General features: G+C 44.3%; 1 protein-coding gene across 4 annotated transcripts in view; it reads right to left on the reverse strand.

Moving 5' to 3' along the window:
• Positions 1 to 17,596, reverse strand: part of RAB22A (RAB22A, member RAS oncogene family) — a 50,242-nt gene that overhangs the window by 25,225 nt on the left and 7,421 nt on the right. For all 4 annotated transcript variants that reach the window (XR_014026205.1, XR_014026206.1, XM_081326035.1 and 1 more), the window contains exons 3-6: positions 9,787 to 9,868; positions 5,240 to 5,311; positions 5,057 to 5,163; positions 4,085 to 4,194 (exon numbers count right to left, since the gene is read on the reverse strand). Coding sequence is in view for 2 of the 4 variants with exons in the window: in XM_081326035.1 (XP_081182161.1) it covers positions 4,085 to 4,194; positions 5,057 to 5,163; positions 5,240 to 5,311; positions 9,787 to 9,868 (371 nt within the window). In the remaining 2 variants the exon portion in view is untranslated. The remainder of the gene's footprint in view (positions 1 to 4,084; positions 4,195 to 5,056; positions 5,164 to 5,239; positions 5,312 to 9,786; positions 9,869 to 17,596) is intronic.

A 17,596-nucleotide genomic window follows, 5' to 3' on the forward strand; every position in this document is an offset into this window, starting at 1 on the left:
TGGCGAAGGGGCTTGCGTAATTCAATGAAGCTATGAGCTATGCCGTGCAGGGCCACCCAAGACGGACAGGTCATAGCAGAGAGTTCGGACAAAACGTGATCCACTGGAGAAGGAAATGGCAACCCACTCCAGTATCTTTGCCATGAAAACCCTATGGACAGTACCAAAAGGCAAAATGATATGACGCTGGAAGATGAGCCCCTCAGGTCGGAAGGCGTCCAATATGCTACTGGGGAAGAGCAGAGGACTAGTACTAGTAGCGCCAGAAAGAATGAAGCGACTGGGCCAAAGCCGAAAGGACGCTCAGCTGTGGATGTGTCTGGTGGTGAAAGGAAAGTCCGATGCTGTAAAGATTTTTTCTCCATAGGAACCTGGAATGTAAGATCCATGAATCAAGGAAAGCTGGACGTGGTCAAACAAGAGATGACAAGACTGAACATCGACATCTTAGGTATCAGCAAACTAAAATGGACAGGAATGGGTGAATTTAATTCAGATGACCATCAGGTATACTACTGCGGACAAGAATCCCTCAGAAGACATGGAGTAGCCTTCATAGTCAATAAAAGAGTAGGAAAAGCAATACTGGGATACAATCCTCAAAATGACAGAATGATCTCAGTTCGAATCCAAGGCAAACCATTCAATATCACAGTAGTCCAAGTCTATGCCCCAACCACCGGTGCTGAAGAGGATGAAATTGACCGGTTCTACGAAGCCCTACAGCACCTTATAGAACTAACACCAAAAAATGATGTCCTTATCATCATGGGGGATTGGAATGCTAAAGTAGGAAGCCAAAAGATAACCGGAATAACAGGCAACTTTGGCCTTGGAGTACAAAATGAAGCAGGGCACAGGCTGATAGAATTTTGTCAAGAGAATACGATGGTCATAGCAAACACTCTTTTCCAACAACCCAAGAGACGGCTCTACACATGGACATCACCAGACGGTAAACACAGAAATCAGATTGACTATATGCTCTGCAGCCAAAGATGGAGAAGCTCTATACAGTCAGTAAAAACAAGACCAGGAGCTGACTGTGGCTCAGACCATGAGCTTCTTGTTGCAAAGTTTAGGCTTAAACTGAAGAAAGTAGGGAAAAGCACTAGGCCACTCAGGTATGAATTAAATCATATCCCTGTTGAATATACAGTAGAGGTGACAAATAGATTTAAGGAATTAGATCTGATAGACAGAGTGCCTGAAGAACTATGGACAGAGGTTCGTGACATTGTACAAGAGGTAGCAACCAAAACCATCCCAAAGAAAAAGAAATGCAAGAAAGCAAAATGGCTGTCTGAGGAAGCTTTGCAAATAGCTGAGGAAAGGAGGGAAGCGAAAGGCAAGGGAGAAAAACATAGATATGCCCAATTGAATGCAGAATTCCAGAGAATAGCTAGAAGAGATAAGAATGCCTTCTTAAATGAACAGTGCAAAGAAATAGAAGAAAACAATAGAATAGGGAGGACCAGAGATCTTTTCAAGAAAATTGGAGAGATGAAGGGAACGTTTAATGCAAAAATGGGCATGATAAAGGACCAAAATGGCAGGGACCTAACAGAGGCAGAAGAGATTAAGAAGAGGTGGCAAAATTACACAGAAGAACTATACAAGAATGAGCTTAACGTCCCTGATAATCACAATGAGGTGGTCACTGACCTCGAGCCAGACATCCTAGAATGTGAAGTGAAGTGGGCCTTAGAAAAGCTGAGCAACAACAAAGCTAGTGGAGGTGACAGTATTCCAGCTGAGCTATTCAAAATCTTAAAAGACAGTGCAGTAAAAGTGCTACACTCAATTTGCCAGCAAATTTGGAAAACTCAACAGTGGCCACAGGATTGGAAAAGATCAGTTTACATTCCAATTCCAAAGAAAGGCAGTGCCAAAGAATGTTCAAACTATCGCACCATTGCACTCATTTCTCATGCTAGTAAAGTCATGCTTAAAATCCTACAAGCTAGACTTCAGCAGTATGTGGATCGAGAACTACCAGAAGTACAGGCAGGATTTCGAAGAGGCAGAGGAACTAGAGATCAAATTGCCAACATACGCTGGATCATGGAGAAAGCTAGGGAGTTCCAGAAAAACATCTACTTCTGCTTCATTGACTATGCTAAAGCCTTTGATTGTGTGGATCATAACAAACTGTGGCAAGTTCTTAAAGAGATGGGAGTACCAGACCATCTTATTTGTCTCTTGAGAAACCTATATGCGGGTCAAGAAGCAACAGTGAGAACTGGACACGGAACCACTGATTGGTTCAAAATTGGGAAAGGAGTCCGGCAAGGCTGTATACTGTCGCCCTGCCTATTTAACTTATATGCAGAGCACATCATGAGAAAGGCAGGGCTAGATGAATCAAAAGTTGGAATTAAGATTGCCGGAAGAAATATCAACAACCTAAGATACGCAGATGATACCACTCTAATGGCAGAAAGTGAAGAAGAACTAAAGAGCCTCTTGTTGCGGGTGAAGAAGGAAAGTGCAAAACTTGGGTTGAAACTTAACATTAAGAAAACCAAGATCATGGCATCTGGCCCTCTCAATTCCTGGCAAATAGATGGGGAAGAAATGGAAGTAGTGACAGATTTTATTTTCCTGGGCTCCAAGATCACCGCAGATGGGGACTGATGCCAAGAAATTAAAAGACGCTTGCTCCTGGGGAGGAAAGCCATGGCAAATCTAGACAGCACACTAAAAAGCAGAGACATCACCCTGTCAACAAAAGTGCGTATAGTCAAGGCTATGGTCTTCCCAGTTGCAATGTATGGCAGTGAAAGTTGGACCATAAGAAAGGCTGAGCGCCAAAGAATTGAGGCCTTTGAACTATGGTGCTGGAGAAGACTCCTGCGAGTCCCTTGGACTGCAAGGCGATCAAACCGGTCAGTCCTAGAGGAGATCAATCCTGACTGCTCTTTAGAAGGCCAGATCCTGAAGCTAAAACTCAAATACTTTGGCCACCTAATGAGAAGGAAGGAATCACTGGAGAAGAGCCTAATGCTGGGAAAGATCGAGGGCAATAGAAGAAGGGGACGACAGAGAATGAGGTGGCTGGATGGAGTGACTGAAGCAGTAGGCGTGAGCTTAAATGGACTCCAGAAGATGGTAGAGGACAGGAAGGCCTGGAGGAATGTTGTCCATAGGGTCGCGATGGGTCGGACACGACTTCGCAGCTAACAACAACAACAACTGCTAAACTACCTAGTAAATTATTTAAACTCCTTGGAATTCATCTTACAAGCTGAATGATTAATGATTAACTCCATATTTAACTTGGAAAAAGCTCACCTATAAATTTAGTATTTCAAGTTTATTTAATTAAATAATAGTACCACACAAAATTGCCAGTCTTATCAGGTTAATTAGATAATATTATAAATGGTAGTGATAGGAAATATTGATAATTATTTTTTTCCTCTCTCTCCATGGAACCAAAGGTTCTTACGCAATAAATTGGCAATTTGCTGAGGCAAAAATAAATATTTTGGACAGTATCAAACTATCATAAAATACGCTATTAACACATGAAACTGGATAGCTTAAATGAAGCTTAAACATGTTCATAGGAACAGCTGCATATAAAACATCTCCATGTTTATAAATTCAGTTTCCAGGAGAGAAATTATTTTTCTTATACCACCACAGAAAATTGGGAACAAGAACATGTGCTTATAATGTGGATAGTTAATACTTTGAGGAGGGGTGCTTCTCTCACATCAACACAATGAAGTACTGATTTCAAAAATTTTGCACAGCTCTAATGCTCACTGTACATATTCCATATCATCTCCTTCTAGTGCTATGAAACAAATCCACTACATATTAGTTAGCAAAATTAAGACACTGAACAGAATGAAAAATGCTAATGCTGGTACTTTTCTCATTCTTCTGCCAAGATATCATCTGGAAGATCAAATTAACTTCTACATCCTAACGATGAAATGAAAATGATACCAATTATGAAGAGAGTGTAAAACTGGTAGAAGTAGAGCATGAAGTTAATATAAGATTCCTTTTTGTTAGTAACCAGGAATCCAAGAAGAAAAATATTAGTGATTTACTGACATTGAATACTTACTTATTTCTATAAACAGTTCATTTATGTTTATTGCATTTTTTGCACTAGTCTCTACAAATATTGCATGGATGGAATCTGCATAGTCTTTAGCATCTTTTTCGATAACTTCTCTGCAGGGTGGGAAAATAATACATACTATAAATAAGCAATATGATTTACCTTCATTTTAGTAAAGAAAATTAATTGCAAATCAATGTAGCATTATCAGTTATTTCTATAACTAATCCAAACTCTGTAAAACACTTTATCTGAGAGATGTGGAAATATAATCAGCTTTTGTTTAACACAGTTTGTAATGGAAGTACATCTCTTTAGACTGCCAAAACATTAGTGGTTCAATATAATAGTTAGCTACCCAGTGTCACTTATTGATAGGCAGCTATAGAAATTGATTGATTGACTGAATAAAATACAGCAACAAAAGGGATGTGGATAATTCTGCACTTCATAAAACATAAACATTTGGTTCCATAATGATTTACTGATAATTAAAAGGCAATATTTTTGTAATGTATATCCAGGAAAGGATATACATTAAATGAAGCTTAATTTCAGTATTCCTACATCTATTTCCCAGCATTCTGCCCTCCACTCAAACAATTATTTTGGAACTATGTTCTGTTCTCTCCCTGTCCAAACAGGACTTAATCCAATGCAAGACTCTTACATAGATATATAGAGTTCATGCTGCATCCCTTCCATCCTTCATTATTTAACATAGCCCAATTTTCTTTTAATGGTTTAACATAGTGACCAGTAATTAAAATGAAAGTAAATTAGTCATGAATATTAAAAATTAATAAAATTTGTTTTGAGACAGCCTACGTGTTTCATGCCTCTTCTCCAATATATTAAAATTAATTAAGGATTAAAGTACCAACATATTTTTGGAACTAAGTATAACAAGAGATTGTACTGGTAGATTTGTAGTAAAATATTACCAACAGCTGGATAAGATCCTATTCAATTTACCTTACATCATTAAGATCACACTTATTTCCAGCAATTGCTACGACAATATTGGGCGGTCCATGCTGGCGAAGTTCTTTTACCCAGTTTTTTAATGTTGAAAATGTTTCCTAAAATGAAAGCAACAAGATCAGTAAATTTAATAAAACAGCAAATTGGTAGATTTTGCAAAGGCATTTAATTTACCTCTTTTGTAATATCATAGACTATAATAGCTGCTGCAGAGCCTCGATAATACATTGGTGCCAAAGCACGAAACTGTAAAAGAGAAAGAGCACATAAAAATGGCTTCTGTGCCACAGTAATCACATTAAATATTAAATGAAAAGGGAATTGAAATACAAGTAAGAGAAATAAAATAAAATTCATTATAAGACACCCTGATCCTCTATCAGTTTTTTTCTCACATTTCCTCCTAATAAACAAGTAATATAGCTAAATGAGACCTAAGTATAACACCTTGGAAAAGCAATTTAAACAAAGAGAAAGTGATTGGCTCTGATTCCTTAGCAAGTTTCACAATTCAATGGATTATATGTGCCTAGAGCATTCTAACCCCTTCATGGATTACTGCCTTGTCGTGGCGAAGGGGCTTGCGTAATTCAATGAAGCTATGAGCTATGCCGTGCAGGGCCACCCAAGACGGAAAGGTCATAGCAGAGAGTTCTGACAAAAACGTGATCCACTGGAGAAGGAAATGGCAACCCACTCCAGTATCTTTGCTATGAAAACCCCATGGACAGTACCAAAAGGGAAAAAAGATATGACGCTGGAAGATGAGCCCCTCAGGTCGGAAGGCGTCCAATATGCTACTGGGGAAGAGCAGAGGGCTAGTACTAGTAGCACCAGAAAGAATGAAGCGACTGGGCCAAAGCCGAAAGGATGCTCAGCGGTGGATGTGTCTGGTGGTGAAAGGAAAGTCCGATGCTGTAAAGATTTTTTCTCCATAGGAACATGGAATGTAAGATCCATGAATCAAGGAAAGCTGGATGTGGTCAAACAAGAGATGACAAGACTGAACATCGACATCTTAGGTATCAGTGAACTAAAATGGACAGGAATGGGTGAATTTAATTCAGATGACCATCAGGTATACTATTGCGGGCAAGAATCCCTCAGAAGAAATGGAGTAGCCTTCATAGTCAGTAAAAGAGTAGGAAAAGCAATACTGGGATACAATCCCCAAAATGACAGAATGATCTCAGTTCGAATCCAAGGCAAACCATTCAATATCACAGGAGTCCAAGTCTATGCCCCAACCACCAATGCTGAAGAGGATGAAATTGACCAGTTCTATGAAGCTCTACAGCACCTTATAGAACTAACACCAAAAAATGATGTCCTTATCATCATGGGGGATTGGAATGCTAAAGTAGGAAGCCAAAAGATAACCGGAATAACAGGCAAGTTTGGCCTTGCAGTACAAAATGAAGCAGGGCACAGGCTGATTGAATTTTGTCAAGAGAATACGATGGTCATAGCAAACACTCTTTTCCAACAACCCAAGAGACGGCTCTACACATGGACATCACCAGACAGTCAACACAGAAATCAGATTGACTATATGCTCTGCAGCCAAAGATGGAGAAGCTCTATACAGTCAGTAAAAACAAGACCAGGAGCTGACTGTGGCTCAGACCATGAGCTTCTCGTTGCAAAGTTTAGGCTTAAACTGAAGAAAGTAGGGAAAAGCACTAGGCCACTCAGGTATGAATTAAATCATATCCCTGTTGAATATACAGTAGAGGTGACAAATAGATTTAAGGAATTAGATCTGATAGACAGAGTGCCTGAAGAACTATGGACAGAGGTTCGCAACATTGTACAAGAGGTAGCAACCAAAACCATCCCAAAGAAAAAGAAATGCAAGAAAGCAAAATGGTTGTCTGAGGAAGCTTTGCAAATAGCTGAGGAAAGGAGGGAAGCGAAAGGCAAGGGAGAAAAAGAAAGATACGCCCAATTGAATGCAGAATTCCAGAGAATAGCTAGAAGAGATAAGAATGCCTTCTTAAATGAACAGTGCAAAGAAATAGAAGAAAACAATAGAATAGGGAGGACCAGAGATCTTTTCAAGAAAATTGGAGAGATGAAGGGAATGTTTGATGAAAAAATGGGCATGATAAAGGACCAAAATGGCAGGGACCTAACAGAGGCAGAAGAGATTAAGAAGAGGTGGCAAAATTACACAGAGGAACTATACAAGAATGAGCTTAATCACAATGAGGTGGTCACTGACCTCGAGCCAGACATCCTAGAATGTGAAGTGAAGTGGGCCTTAGAAAAGCTGAGCAACAACAAAGCTAGTGGAGGTGACAGTATTCCAGCTGAGCTATTCAAAATCTTAAAAGACGATGCAGTAAAAGTGCTACACTCAATTTGCCAGCAAATTTGGAAAACTCAACAGTGGACACAGGATTGGAAAAGATCAGTTTACATTCCAATTCCAAAGAAAGGCAGTGCCAAAGAATGTTCAAACTATCGCACCATTGCACTCATTTCTCATGCTAGTAAAGTTATGCTTAAAATCCTACAAGCTAGACTTCAGCAGTATGTGGATCGAGAACTACCAGAAGTACAGGCAGGATTTTGAAGAGGCAGAGGAACTAAAGATCAAATTGCCAACATACGCTGGATCATGGAGAAAGCTAGAGTTCCAGAAAAACATCTACTTCTGCTTCATTGACTATGCTAAAGCCTTTGATTGTGTGGATCATAACAAACTGTGGCAAGTTCTTAAAGAGATGGGCGTACCAGACCATCTTATTTGTCTCTTGAGAAACCTATATGCTGTAAAGCACTATGAAGCGGCATATAAGTGATAAGTGCAATATGACATGGGGAAAAAACCTTTTCTCATTTGTGTATGCAATTTAAGCAATTTAAAACTTCAACTAAAAGATCTAGAATGCATTATTGAGACATAGTGAAAGGAGAGAAAAAAAAGATATCATAAAAGGTAAAGGTAAATTTTAATCCTGTTTACTGAGCAATTAAAGCAGCCCGAGTGGTATATTAGCTGCTTGCAAGGATATAGTTTTATTACACTTGTGCCATGCTATGCAAGAAAATCAATGCAAATAATTTCTCAAAGCAACTAGGTTCAAGGCTGAGTGGGAAATTGAAGCCGAATTCTTAGTCATACTGACCTTTTCTATAGTTGCTACAAAAGCGACAAGACCACAATTCTGAGTCACAAAGCCAACAATACATCATGTTATTTTTGTTGCAAGAGCTGCAAGTTTTACTCAGAAATAAAAAAAAAGATCCTCTATTTTTTCAAGCATGGCAAAATCAACCACATATAGACATAGTTAAAGAAAATAGATTCTAAAGTTTATTCTGTTATTCAAACCTGAAGATTGGTAAGAATTCTGAGATAATTAACTACTGGTCTTATGTAAAAAGCCATACTTTTGCCTTGTGTTTCGTACTTCAAAATCACAAAATACCTAGTAAGGGTAGACACTCCTAAATTTTAGGGACAGGTGATTTACTTGTTTACTAAAGATTCAAAAGAAAACACAAAAATAAAATGGAGGACATACCAAGCAGTTAACAATTATATATTACGGCTATGCAAAACACTTAAAGGAGCACTTCTTAAAAGTGTGTTGATGCAAATAGTGTGTGTGTGTATGTGTGTGTGTGTGTGTGTTGAAGTATCTCTCCTCAAAATGCTGACATGACACTGTCCTCCAGAAGGCTGGGAGTTCCTGTAGTGAGGGATTGCTCATAATATAGTCGCTTTGCTAGTAGCTTCAGTGGACTACTGTCTATACATGCCCCAAAAGATATTCAGGGAAAAGGCCCCGAAGCAGCTCTATATTCAAGAGGAGCCAACATGTTTTGTGAATTGCCTCTTCAAATGCTTTGCATGCAGTTTTCAAGAAAGTCACTTGTTTAGATCCATGTGTGTGGTTGGGGTGGGAGAGCCCTAAATATTAATGAAGCACAGAAAAAGTCTTCCTCAAGCAGGACATCATTTAAGGAAGAAGTGAGCAATGGAAGCTTCCTTTTTTAATATATATTTTTTTCTAGCAGATATACGGTAATTACATCACTAAGGGGGTGAAGCTAAAATTTTGAGCCTGTTTTTTTTTACTGGCAAATGTTAATTCAACTTACTTGGAACAACTTTTTCAAGAATGGGGAAGTGAAAATTATAATGATCTTAAAATAGGAGTCTTAAGAGGAAAAGTAATCATCTTTCTGCTGAGTCTAAGTTCACATGCTATACCATTCCTAGGTTGTCTTATCATCAAAGCCTCATTAAACTTCCTGAAATACAAAAGATAAACTGACCCAGAATACATAGAGCCTAGCATGGACCCAGGCACTACAGAGTAATTACTAGTACACATTTAAATAAGAATATTATCTTTTTCCTATGCATCAAATTGTTTTCCAATTCATTTTCTCTTAATCCATGGACATATTAGAATAAGACTATTTCTAGAATTTTTTTTTAAAAAAAGTACTGAGGTCAATGAAGAAGGGATATAATATATCTACAAAGGCATTTATCTATCCTTTATCTCAGTGTATCATTTCACAAAACAATGACAATGATTCTGAAATTCCCTAGTACGAAATCTACATCTATATTATATCTAAGTGACTCCTGCTAATTAAGACAAGCATTATAAAAATCCCTTATAATAATAGACAACTATAAAGTAGGTCACAGAGAAAGATTTCATCAACCCCTATTTAAAAATGCTTTATCTACTTACTCTTTCTTGTCCTGCTGTATCCCATATTAGGAATTTATGTAATTCATTCTGATACTGCACTGTCTTGGTCATAAAAGATGCTCTGAAAAGAATGTTATGCATGAATATACCGTAAAACAAAGAAAGCCATGAACTGAAAATCAGCATATCTCTCAAACATATTAAGGTTCAAATTAATTTTATAAATTTAAAGATGCGAGGGAAGGAAAAATTTGTATATTTCATGTTTTCTTTATCTAAGAAGTAAATTTAATTTTAATTTAATTTTATTAAATTTATATACTGCCCTTTCCCGAAGGACTCAGGGCGGTTTACAGGGTATTTAAAATCAAACAGTACAAAATACAAAAGTTAAAAAACAATTAAAAAAGATTAAATTATCCCTTAACTAAAAACCTCAGTTAAAAATTCTCAGCCAGGGCCAGAGAGCTCAAAGAGCCAGGTCTTCAGGTCCCGGCGGAATGAACGAAGGTCAGGGGCGGTCCTAAGCTCCACGGGCAGCTGGTTCCAGAGGGCAGGCGCACCCACAGAGAAGGCCCTCCCCCTGGGTGTTATCCGCCGGCAATCTTTTACCGGCAGCACCCTGAGAAGACCCTCCCTCTGTGAGCGCACTGGACGAAGGGAGTTTGATGCTGGCAGGAGGTGTTCCCTCAAATATCCCGGACCCAAGCCATTTAGGGCTTTATAGGTCATCACCAGCACCTTGAATCTCACCCGAAGGGCAACCGGAAGCCAATGCAGCTCGCGGAGTAGAGGTGTTACATGGGAGTATCGAGAGGCCCCCATCACAACTCGCGCGGCCGCATTCTGCACCAGTTGAAGCCTCCGGGTGGTCCTCAAGGGCAGCCCCATGTAGAGAGCGTTGCAGTAGTCTAAACGGGAGGTCACGAGCGCATGAGTGACTGTGCGTAGGGCATCTCGGTCCAGGTAGGGTCGCAACTGGTGCACCAGGCGAACCTGGGCAAAAGCCCCCCTGGTCACGGCACCTATATGGTCTTCAAAATTGAGCCGTGAATCCAGGAGGACGCCCAAGTTGCGAGCCCTATCAACGGGGGGGGGAACACCTCACCCCCCATCGTTAAAGGTGGAATGAACTGGTTAGTCCGAGATGCCGATATGCACAGCCACTCAGTCTTGGCAGGATTGAGACGAAGCCTGTTTCTCCCCATCCAGACCTGGACCGCCTCCAGGCAACGGGACATCACGGCGAGGGCATCGCTGGGTTGGTTCGGGGTGGAAAGAAAGAGTTGGGTATCATCAGCGTACTGATGATACCCCACCCCGAAACCACGAATGACCTCACCCAGTGGTTTCATATAGATGTTGAACAGGAGGGGAGAGAGAACCGACCCCTGAGGAACTCCACAAATGAGAGGCCTTGGGGCGGATCTCTGCCCTCCTGTCAACACTGACTGCGAACGACCCAGGAGCCTCCCACTCCCAACCCCCTGAGGCGTCGCAGTAGGATACCATGGTCGATGGTATCGAAAGCCGCTGAGAGATCTAATAGGACTAGGACAGAGGAGCAACCCCTGTCCCGAGCCCGCCAGAGATCATTCACCAGCGTGACCAATGCCGTCTCCGTGCTGTGACCGGGCCTGAAACCCGATTGGTACGGGTCCAGATAATCAGTGTCCTCCAGGAACAGAGGAAACTGATGCACCACCACGCTCTCGACAACCTTCGCCAGAAAGTGAGGGTTGGAGACTGGACGATAGTTATTTAAAACAGCCGGGTCCAGGACAGGCTTTTTGAGGAGGGGTCTCACCACCGCCTCTTTCAAGGCGGCGGGGAAGACACCCTCCTTCAAAGAAGCAGTTATTACTGCCTGGAACCAGCCTCGTGTCCCCTCCCGGGCCACATAAACCAGCCAGGAGGGGCACGGATCCAACAAACAGGTGGTGGAGCTCAGCCTCCCCATGATCCTGTCCACATCATCAGGGGAAACAGGATCTAACTCAGTCCAGATAACATGCTCAAGACCGTCCGATTCCTCCACGTCAGACTCTGCCCAGTCAGAGTCCAAACCGGCCCGGATCTGAGCGATTATGTCCATCAGATGATGACTAAACTCCTCGGCCCGTCCCTGCAAGGGATCCTCCCTCATCTCCTGGTTAAGAAGGGAGCGAGTCACCCTAAACAGGGCGGCCGGGCGATTATCTGCGGACGCGATGAGGGCAGCGAAGTAATTAGCCCTCGCCGTCCTCATCGCAGCAAGATAAGACCTTATAAAGGTTCTTAACTGCAATCGGTCAGATTCAGAACGGCTGGACCTCCAACCGCTCTCTAGACCCCGTCCCAACGGGATCTGCGCCGGGTCAGAGGTCGCAAGGGTACAACACAGTTGAGTACCTCAGTGACCGCCCTTTCCCAGGCATCCACCAAGGCATCAGCTGGGCTGTGAGTGAGGGCGATAGGTATAGACCCAAGCGCCATCTGGAACCGTTCAGGGTCCATTAGGCGCCTGGGGCGGAACCATCTAGTTGGTTCCGCCGCCCAGCAGCGGGGGGTGGCATAACGGAAGACCAGCCGCAGGAGATGATGATCGGACCATGACAGGGAAGTAACAACCGGTAAACCCCCTCCCAAATCATCCAACCACTGCCCAGACAGGAACACCAGGTCGAGAGTGTGACCCCCCCCACATGGATCGGGCCTTGAATTACCTGGGTCAGGTCCATGGCCATCATGGAGGCCATGAACTCCCGGGCTAGCTCCGATGACCCTCCCAGGGAAGGCAGGTTGAAGTCTCCCAGCACTATAAGCCTGGGGAACTCCACCGCCAACCCTGAGAGGGTGTCGAGCAGCTCGGGCAGAGCTGTTGCCACACAGCTGGGCGCCAGGTATGTAAGCAACAAGCTCATCTGAACCCGAGAACCACATCTCAGGAGGAGGGACTCACTCCCGCCAATCTGGACCATGGTGGTCTCCCACAGACATAAAGTCTCCCTGATAACCACCGCCACCCCACCGCCCCTACCCTAAGCCCGTGGCTGGTGTAGCACATGGAAACCTGGGGGGCATAACTCAATCAGAGGGACCCCTCCCTCCAAGCCCAACCAGGTTTCCATAATGCATGCCGGCAGCGGCAATGGTTTCACACACGTGCTGCTTTCACAAATGCAGCTTCATGTGCATGCACACATGTGTGCTCACCCACCACTTCCATGGCCTGGTTCCGAACAGGCTGTGGCCTGCCACCAGGCTACGAACCAGGAGTTGGGAACCCCTGCTTTAGACAACTAGAATGGACTGAAGTACCCATTCCATTTTCTTTTCATAACAGATCTTAAAATGGGAGGAAAGTGCACAAAGTTCAAGATGATTTGTTAGTGTTTATATTATTTATTATTTATTAATTTATTTATTATTTATTAATTTAATTTGTATACCGCTCTTCTCCCGAAGGACTCAGGGCGGTGAACAGGGCAATACATAAAAACAAGATACAAAAATTAAAAATTATTAAAAAGTAATTAAACAATGCCCATAATAAATTAATACAGATTAAAATTGAAGTCCATTTATAAAATCCCACCCCGTCCCATCAGGCCAGGCCAGCTTGTTTAAAGAGATGGGTTTTAAGATCGCGCCGGAAAGAGCGGAGATCGGGCGCCATCCGGAGCTCGACCGGAAGATGGTTCCATAAATCCGGTGCACCCACAGAGAACGCCCTCCCCCTGGGGGCCACCAGTCGGCATTCTTTGACCGGTGGCACCCTGAGGAGGCCCTCTCTGTGGGAGCGTACTGGGCGGAGGGAAGTTGACGCCGGCCGCAGGTGCTCCCCAAGGTATTCCGGACCCATGCCATGTAGGGCTTTGTAGGTCATTACTAACACCTTGAACCTCACTCGGAAGACAACTGGAAGCCAATGCAGCTCGCGGAGCAAAGGTGTGACATGGGAGTGTCGGGAAACTCCCAATACAACTCTCGCGGCTGCATTCTGTACCAGTTGGAGCCTCCGAGTGGTCTTCAAGGGTAGCCCCATGTAGAGAGCGTTGCAGTAGTCAAGACGAGAGGTCACGAGCGCATGAGTGACCGTACGTAAGGCATCTCGGTCTAGATAGGGCCGCAACTGGCGCACCAGGCGAACCTGGGCGAAGGCCCCCCTAGTCACAGCTACTATATGGTCTTCTAGGGAAAGCTGTGAATCTAGGAGGACTCCCAAGTTGCGAGCCCTATCTACAGGAGGTAATAACTCACCCCCCATAGTGAGGGGTGGGATATCCTGAATATCCCGAGATGCCGGTACGCACAGCCACTCAGTCTTGTCAGGGTTGAGTCGAAGCCTGTTCCTCCCCATCCAGACCCGGACCGCCTCCAGGCATCGGGACATCACGTCGAGGGCATCACTGGGGTGGTTTGGGGTCGAAATGAAAAGTTGAGTATCATCAGCATACTGATGATACCCAACTCCAAAACCACGAATGATCTCACCCAGCGGTTTCATGTAGATGTTGAACAGGAGAGGCGAGAGGACCGACCCCTGAGGGACTCCACAAACGAGAGGCCTCGCGGTCGACCTCTGCCCCCCTGCCAACACCGACTGCGAGCGTCCCAGGAGATAGGAGGAGAACCACTGAAGAACCGTGCCTCCCACTCCCAATCCCTTGAGACGCCACAGCAGGATACCATGGTCGATGGTATCGAAAGCCACTGAGAGGTCTAATAGGACTAGGACAGAGGAATATCCCCTGTCCCGAGCCCTCCAGAGATCATTCACCAGCGCGACCAATGCCGTCTCCGTGCTGTACCCGGGCCTGAAGCCTGATTGGTACGGGTCTAGATAATCCGCTTCATCCAGGACCAGAGGGAGCTGATGCGCCACCACACTCTCAACAAACTTCGCAAGAAAGCGAAGGTTGGAGACCGGACGAAAGTTATTCAACACAGCCGGGTCCAAGGCAGGCTTCTTCAGGAGAGGTCTTACCACCGCCTCTTTCAAGGCGGTGGGAAAACTACCCTCACTCAAAGAGGCAGATATAACCGCCTGGAACCAGCCTCGTGTCCCCTCCCGGGCTGCATAAACCAGCCAGGAAGGGCACGGGTCCAATAAACATGTGGTGGAGCTCAGCCTCCCCATAATCCTGTCCACTTCCTCCGGAGTTACAGGATCGAACTCCTCCCAGGTAACATTGACAAGACCGCTCGTGTCATGATCGTCCGATGCTGCCCAGTCGGAGTCCAGACCGGTCCGAATCCGAGCGATTTTGTCCGACAGATGTTGACTAAACTCCTCGGCATGCCCCTGCAAGGGTTCCTCACTCACCTCCTGATTAAGGAGGGAGCGGGTCACCCTAAACAGGGCGGCCGGGCGATTATCTGCAGACGCGATGAGGGCAGCGAAGTAGTTAGACCTCGCCACCCTCATCGCTGCGAGATAAGACCTAATATGGGTTCTTAGTCGCAATCGGTCGGATTCAGATCGGCTGGACCTCCAAACGCTCTCTAGGCCCCGTCTCCGACGCTTCATCTCCCGGAGCTCCACGGAGAACCATGGAGCCCATTGGGATCTGCGCCGGGTCAGGGGCTGCAAGGGTACAACTCGGTCAAGTGCCTCCGTGGCTGTCCTTTCCCAGGCTTCCACTAAGGCATCTGCCGAGCTGTGAGCTGAGGAGGCAGGTGGGGACCCCAGTGCTGCCTGGAACCTCTCAGGGTCCATTAAGCGCCTGGGGCGGAACCATCTGGTTGGCTCAACAGCCCCACGGTGGGGAGTGGCAAAACGGAAGACCAGCCGCAGGAGATGATGATCGGTCCATGACAGGGGCATAACAATTGGGGAGCCCCCACCAAGATCATCTAACCACCGACCAGATAAGAAAACCAAGTCAAGGGTGTGGCCTCCCTCATGAGTCGGTCCATGAATTACTTGCGTCAGGTCCATGGCCGTCATGGAAGCCATGAACTCCTGAGCTAACTCAGATGCTCCTCCCAGGGATGGTAGATTGAAGTCTCCCAAAACCATACGTTTGGGGAACTCAATCACCAGCCCTGAGAGGATATCGAGAAGCTCAGGCAGGGCTGCTGCTGCGCGACTAGGCGAAAGGTACACCAGCAGCAAGCCCAACTGCGCCCTAGGACCAAACCTCAATAAGAGAGATTCGCACCCGACTATCTGAAGAACGGTGGCGTCCTGCGGACATAAGGTCTCCCTCATAACCACAGCCACTCCCCCACCCCTACCCTGAGTCTGAGGCCGGTGTAGCACCTGGAAGCCTGGTGGGCAAAGATCAACCAGGGGGATACCGCCCTCTGGGCCCAACCAGGTCTCCGTGATGCAGGCCAGGTCCGCATGCTCACCCTCGACCAGATCCCGGACGAGAGGAGCCTTGTTAGCAACGGACCTGGCATTCAGGTACACCAGCCGGAGCTCAGGTGGCTGCACATCCCCGCTCCCAGAACCTCGGGTCGAAGACAGAGGGTCGGAGCGCCTCACCGCTTGTAAATAGCGGAGATGCCCTCCCGGAGGTCGGTACGGCCCTCTGATCTTACACCTGCTGCCATTCCCTATCGTCGTGGGAATAGGCAATCCCACGACCCGCTCTGGAGCTCCGGAGATGGCCGACCCCGGCTCCCTCTCTACGCGATCTATCCTGGACCTGGCCTGAACAACAGTTGGTGGATTACCCCCCACCTCCAACCAACCACAACCCTCCACCCAACCACAACCCTCCACAGGAGGAGGATGGAGTACTAAGGATATTTGCTGTCTTTGGTTATTTAAAAAATAAAATAAAGGTGGAATAAAAATAAATTCAGGTTCTCCAAATATCTATGCGTACTGTGACTGAATGTGGAAATAAGATGGGATGGGATGGGGGGTGGATACTGGAGAAATAGGCACTTGTGGTTGACCATACAGGAAGCCTTTGAGCCTTCATATAAGCTAAGAATCTTACATCAATGGTATTAGAGTACAGGATGTTATCCAGAAAAACAGAAGTATTCCAACTATTACATTGTTAAAATTAGCAGTTTAAACAAATGAAATGAAACAGTAAAACTGGCATTATGTAGAATGCAAATAAGATTTAAATTTTTCTGAAATCTTTAGGGTAATGTTTGTAAAGTAATGGGAACAGCCACTAATTTTTTTATTTCAATTCGCAATTCATTTTCCAAAATAATTTTCTGTACTGCTCTCAAAAATGGCTTAATAAGTATTCAGTTCAGTTTATTGAAATGATTTATATGGCTGCTCAACTAGCAGATTTCATAACAAGGAAATACATAGAATTAAAAACATGAAGTAACTAATAAAATATAAAAATTACAAGAAGCACAACATATTGTAACACAGCCAAGGTCGTACCGTACTCATATAACAATCTCAATGCTTTGGGGATAACCCAGATTTGGAGCCATCTTACTCGGGGGCGGGGTTATTATTATTATTTTGTTCCAAAGGGCAGACATGATGACAGAAGTTCTGCATTCTAGGTTTTACTACATTTATTTTTATTTATTTATTTATTTATTTTAATTCCATTTATATCCCGCCCTTCTTCGAAGACTCAGGGCGGCTTACAAGCTATTTATTTATTTTATTACATTTATATACCGCCCTTTCCCGAAGGACTCAGGGCGGTTTACAGGGTGATTAAAAAACAAAGATACAAAAGTTAAAAACAGATTTAAAAAATTATATTTGTCCCTACATAAATAAAACCCCAGTTAAAATTAAGATTAAAGCTAAAATTAGAATTCTCAGCCTGGGAAACATGACGCTGTTTCATAGAAGGGACCTCACATCCACCCTATTAGGTTTCATGGGACAGGTAGAAATAGCAGGATATAGGTGTTCTTGCAA

The sequence above is a fragment of the Vipera berus genome (genome assembly GCF_964194415.1).
Source record: "Vipera berus genome assembly, chromosome: 3".
Classification (NCBI taxonomy): Eukaryota; Metazoa; Chordata; class Lepidosauria; order Squamata; family Viperidae; genus Vipera; species Vipera berus.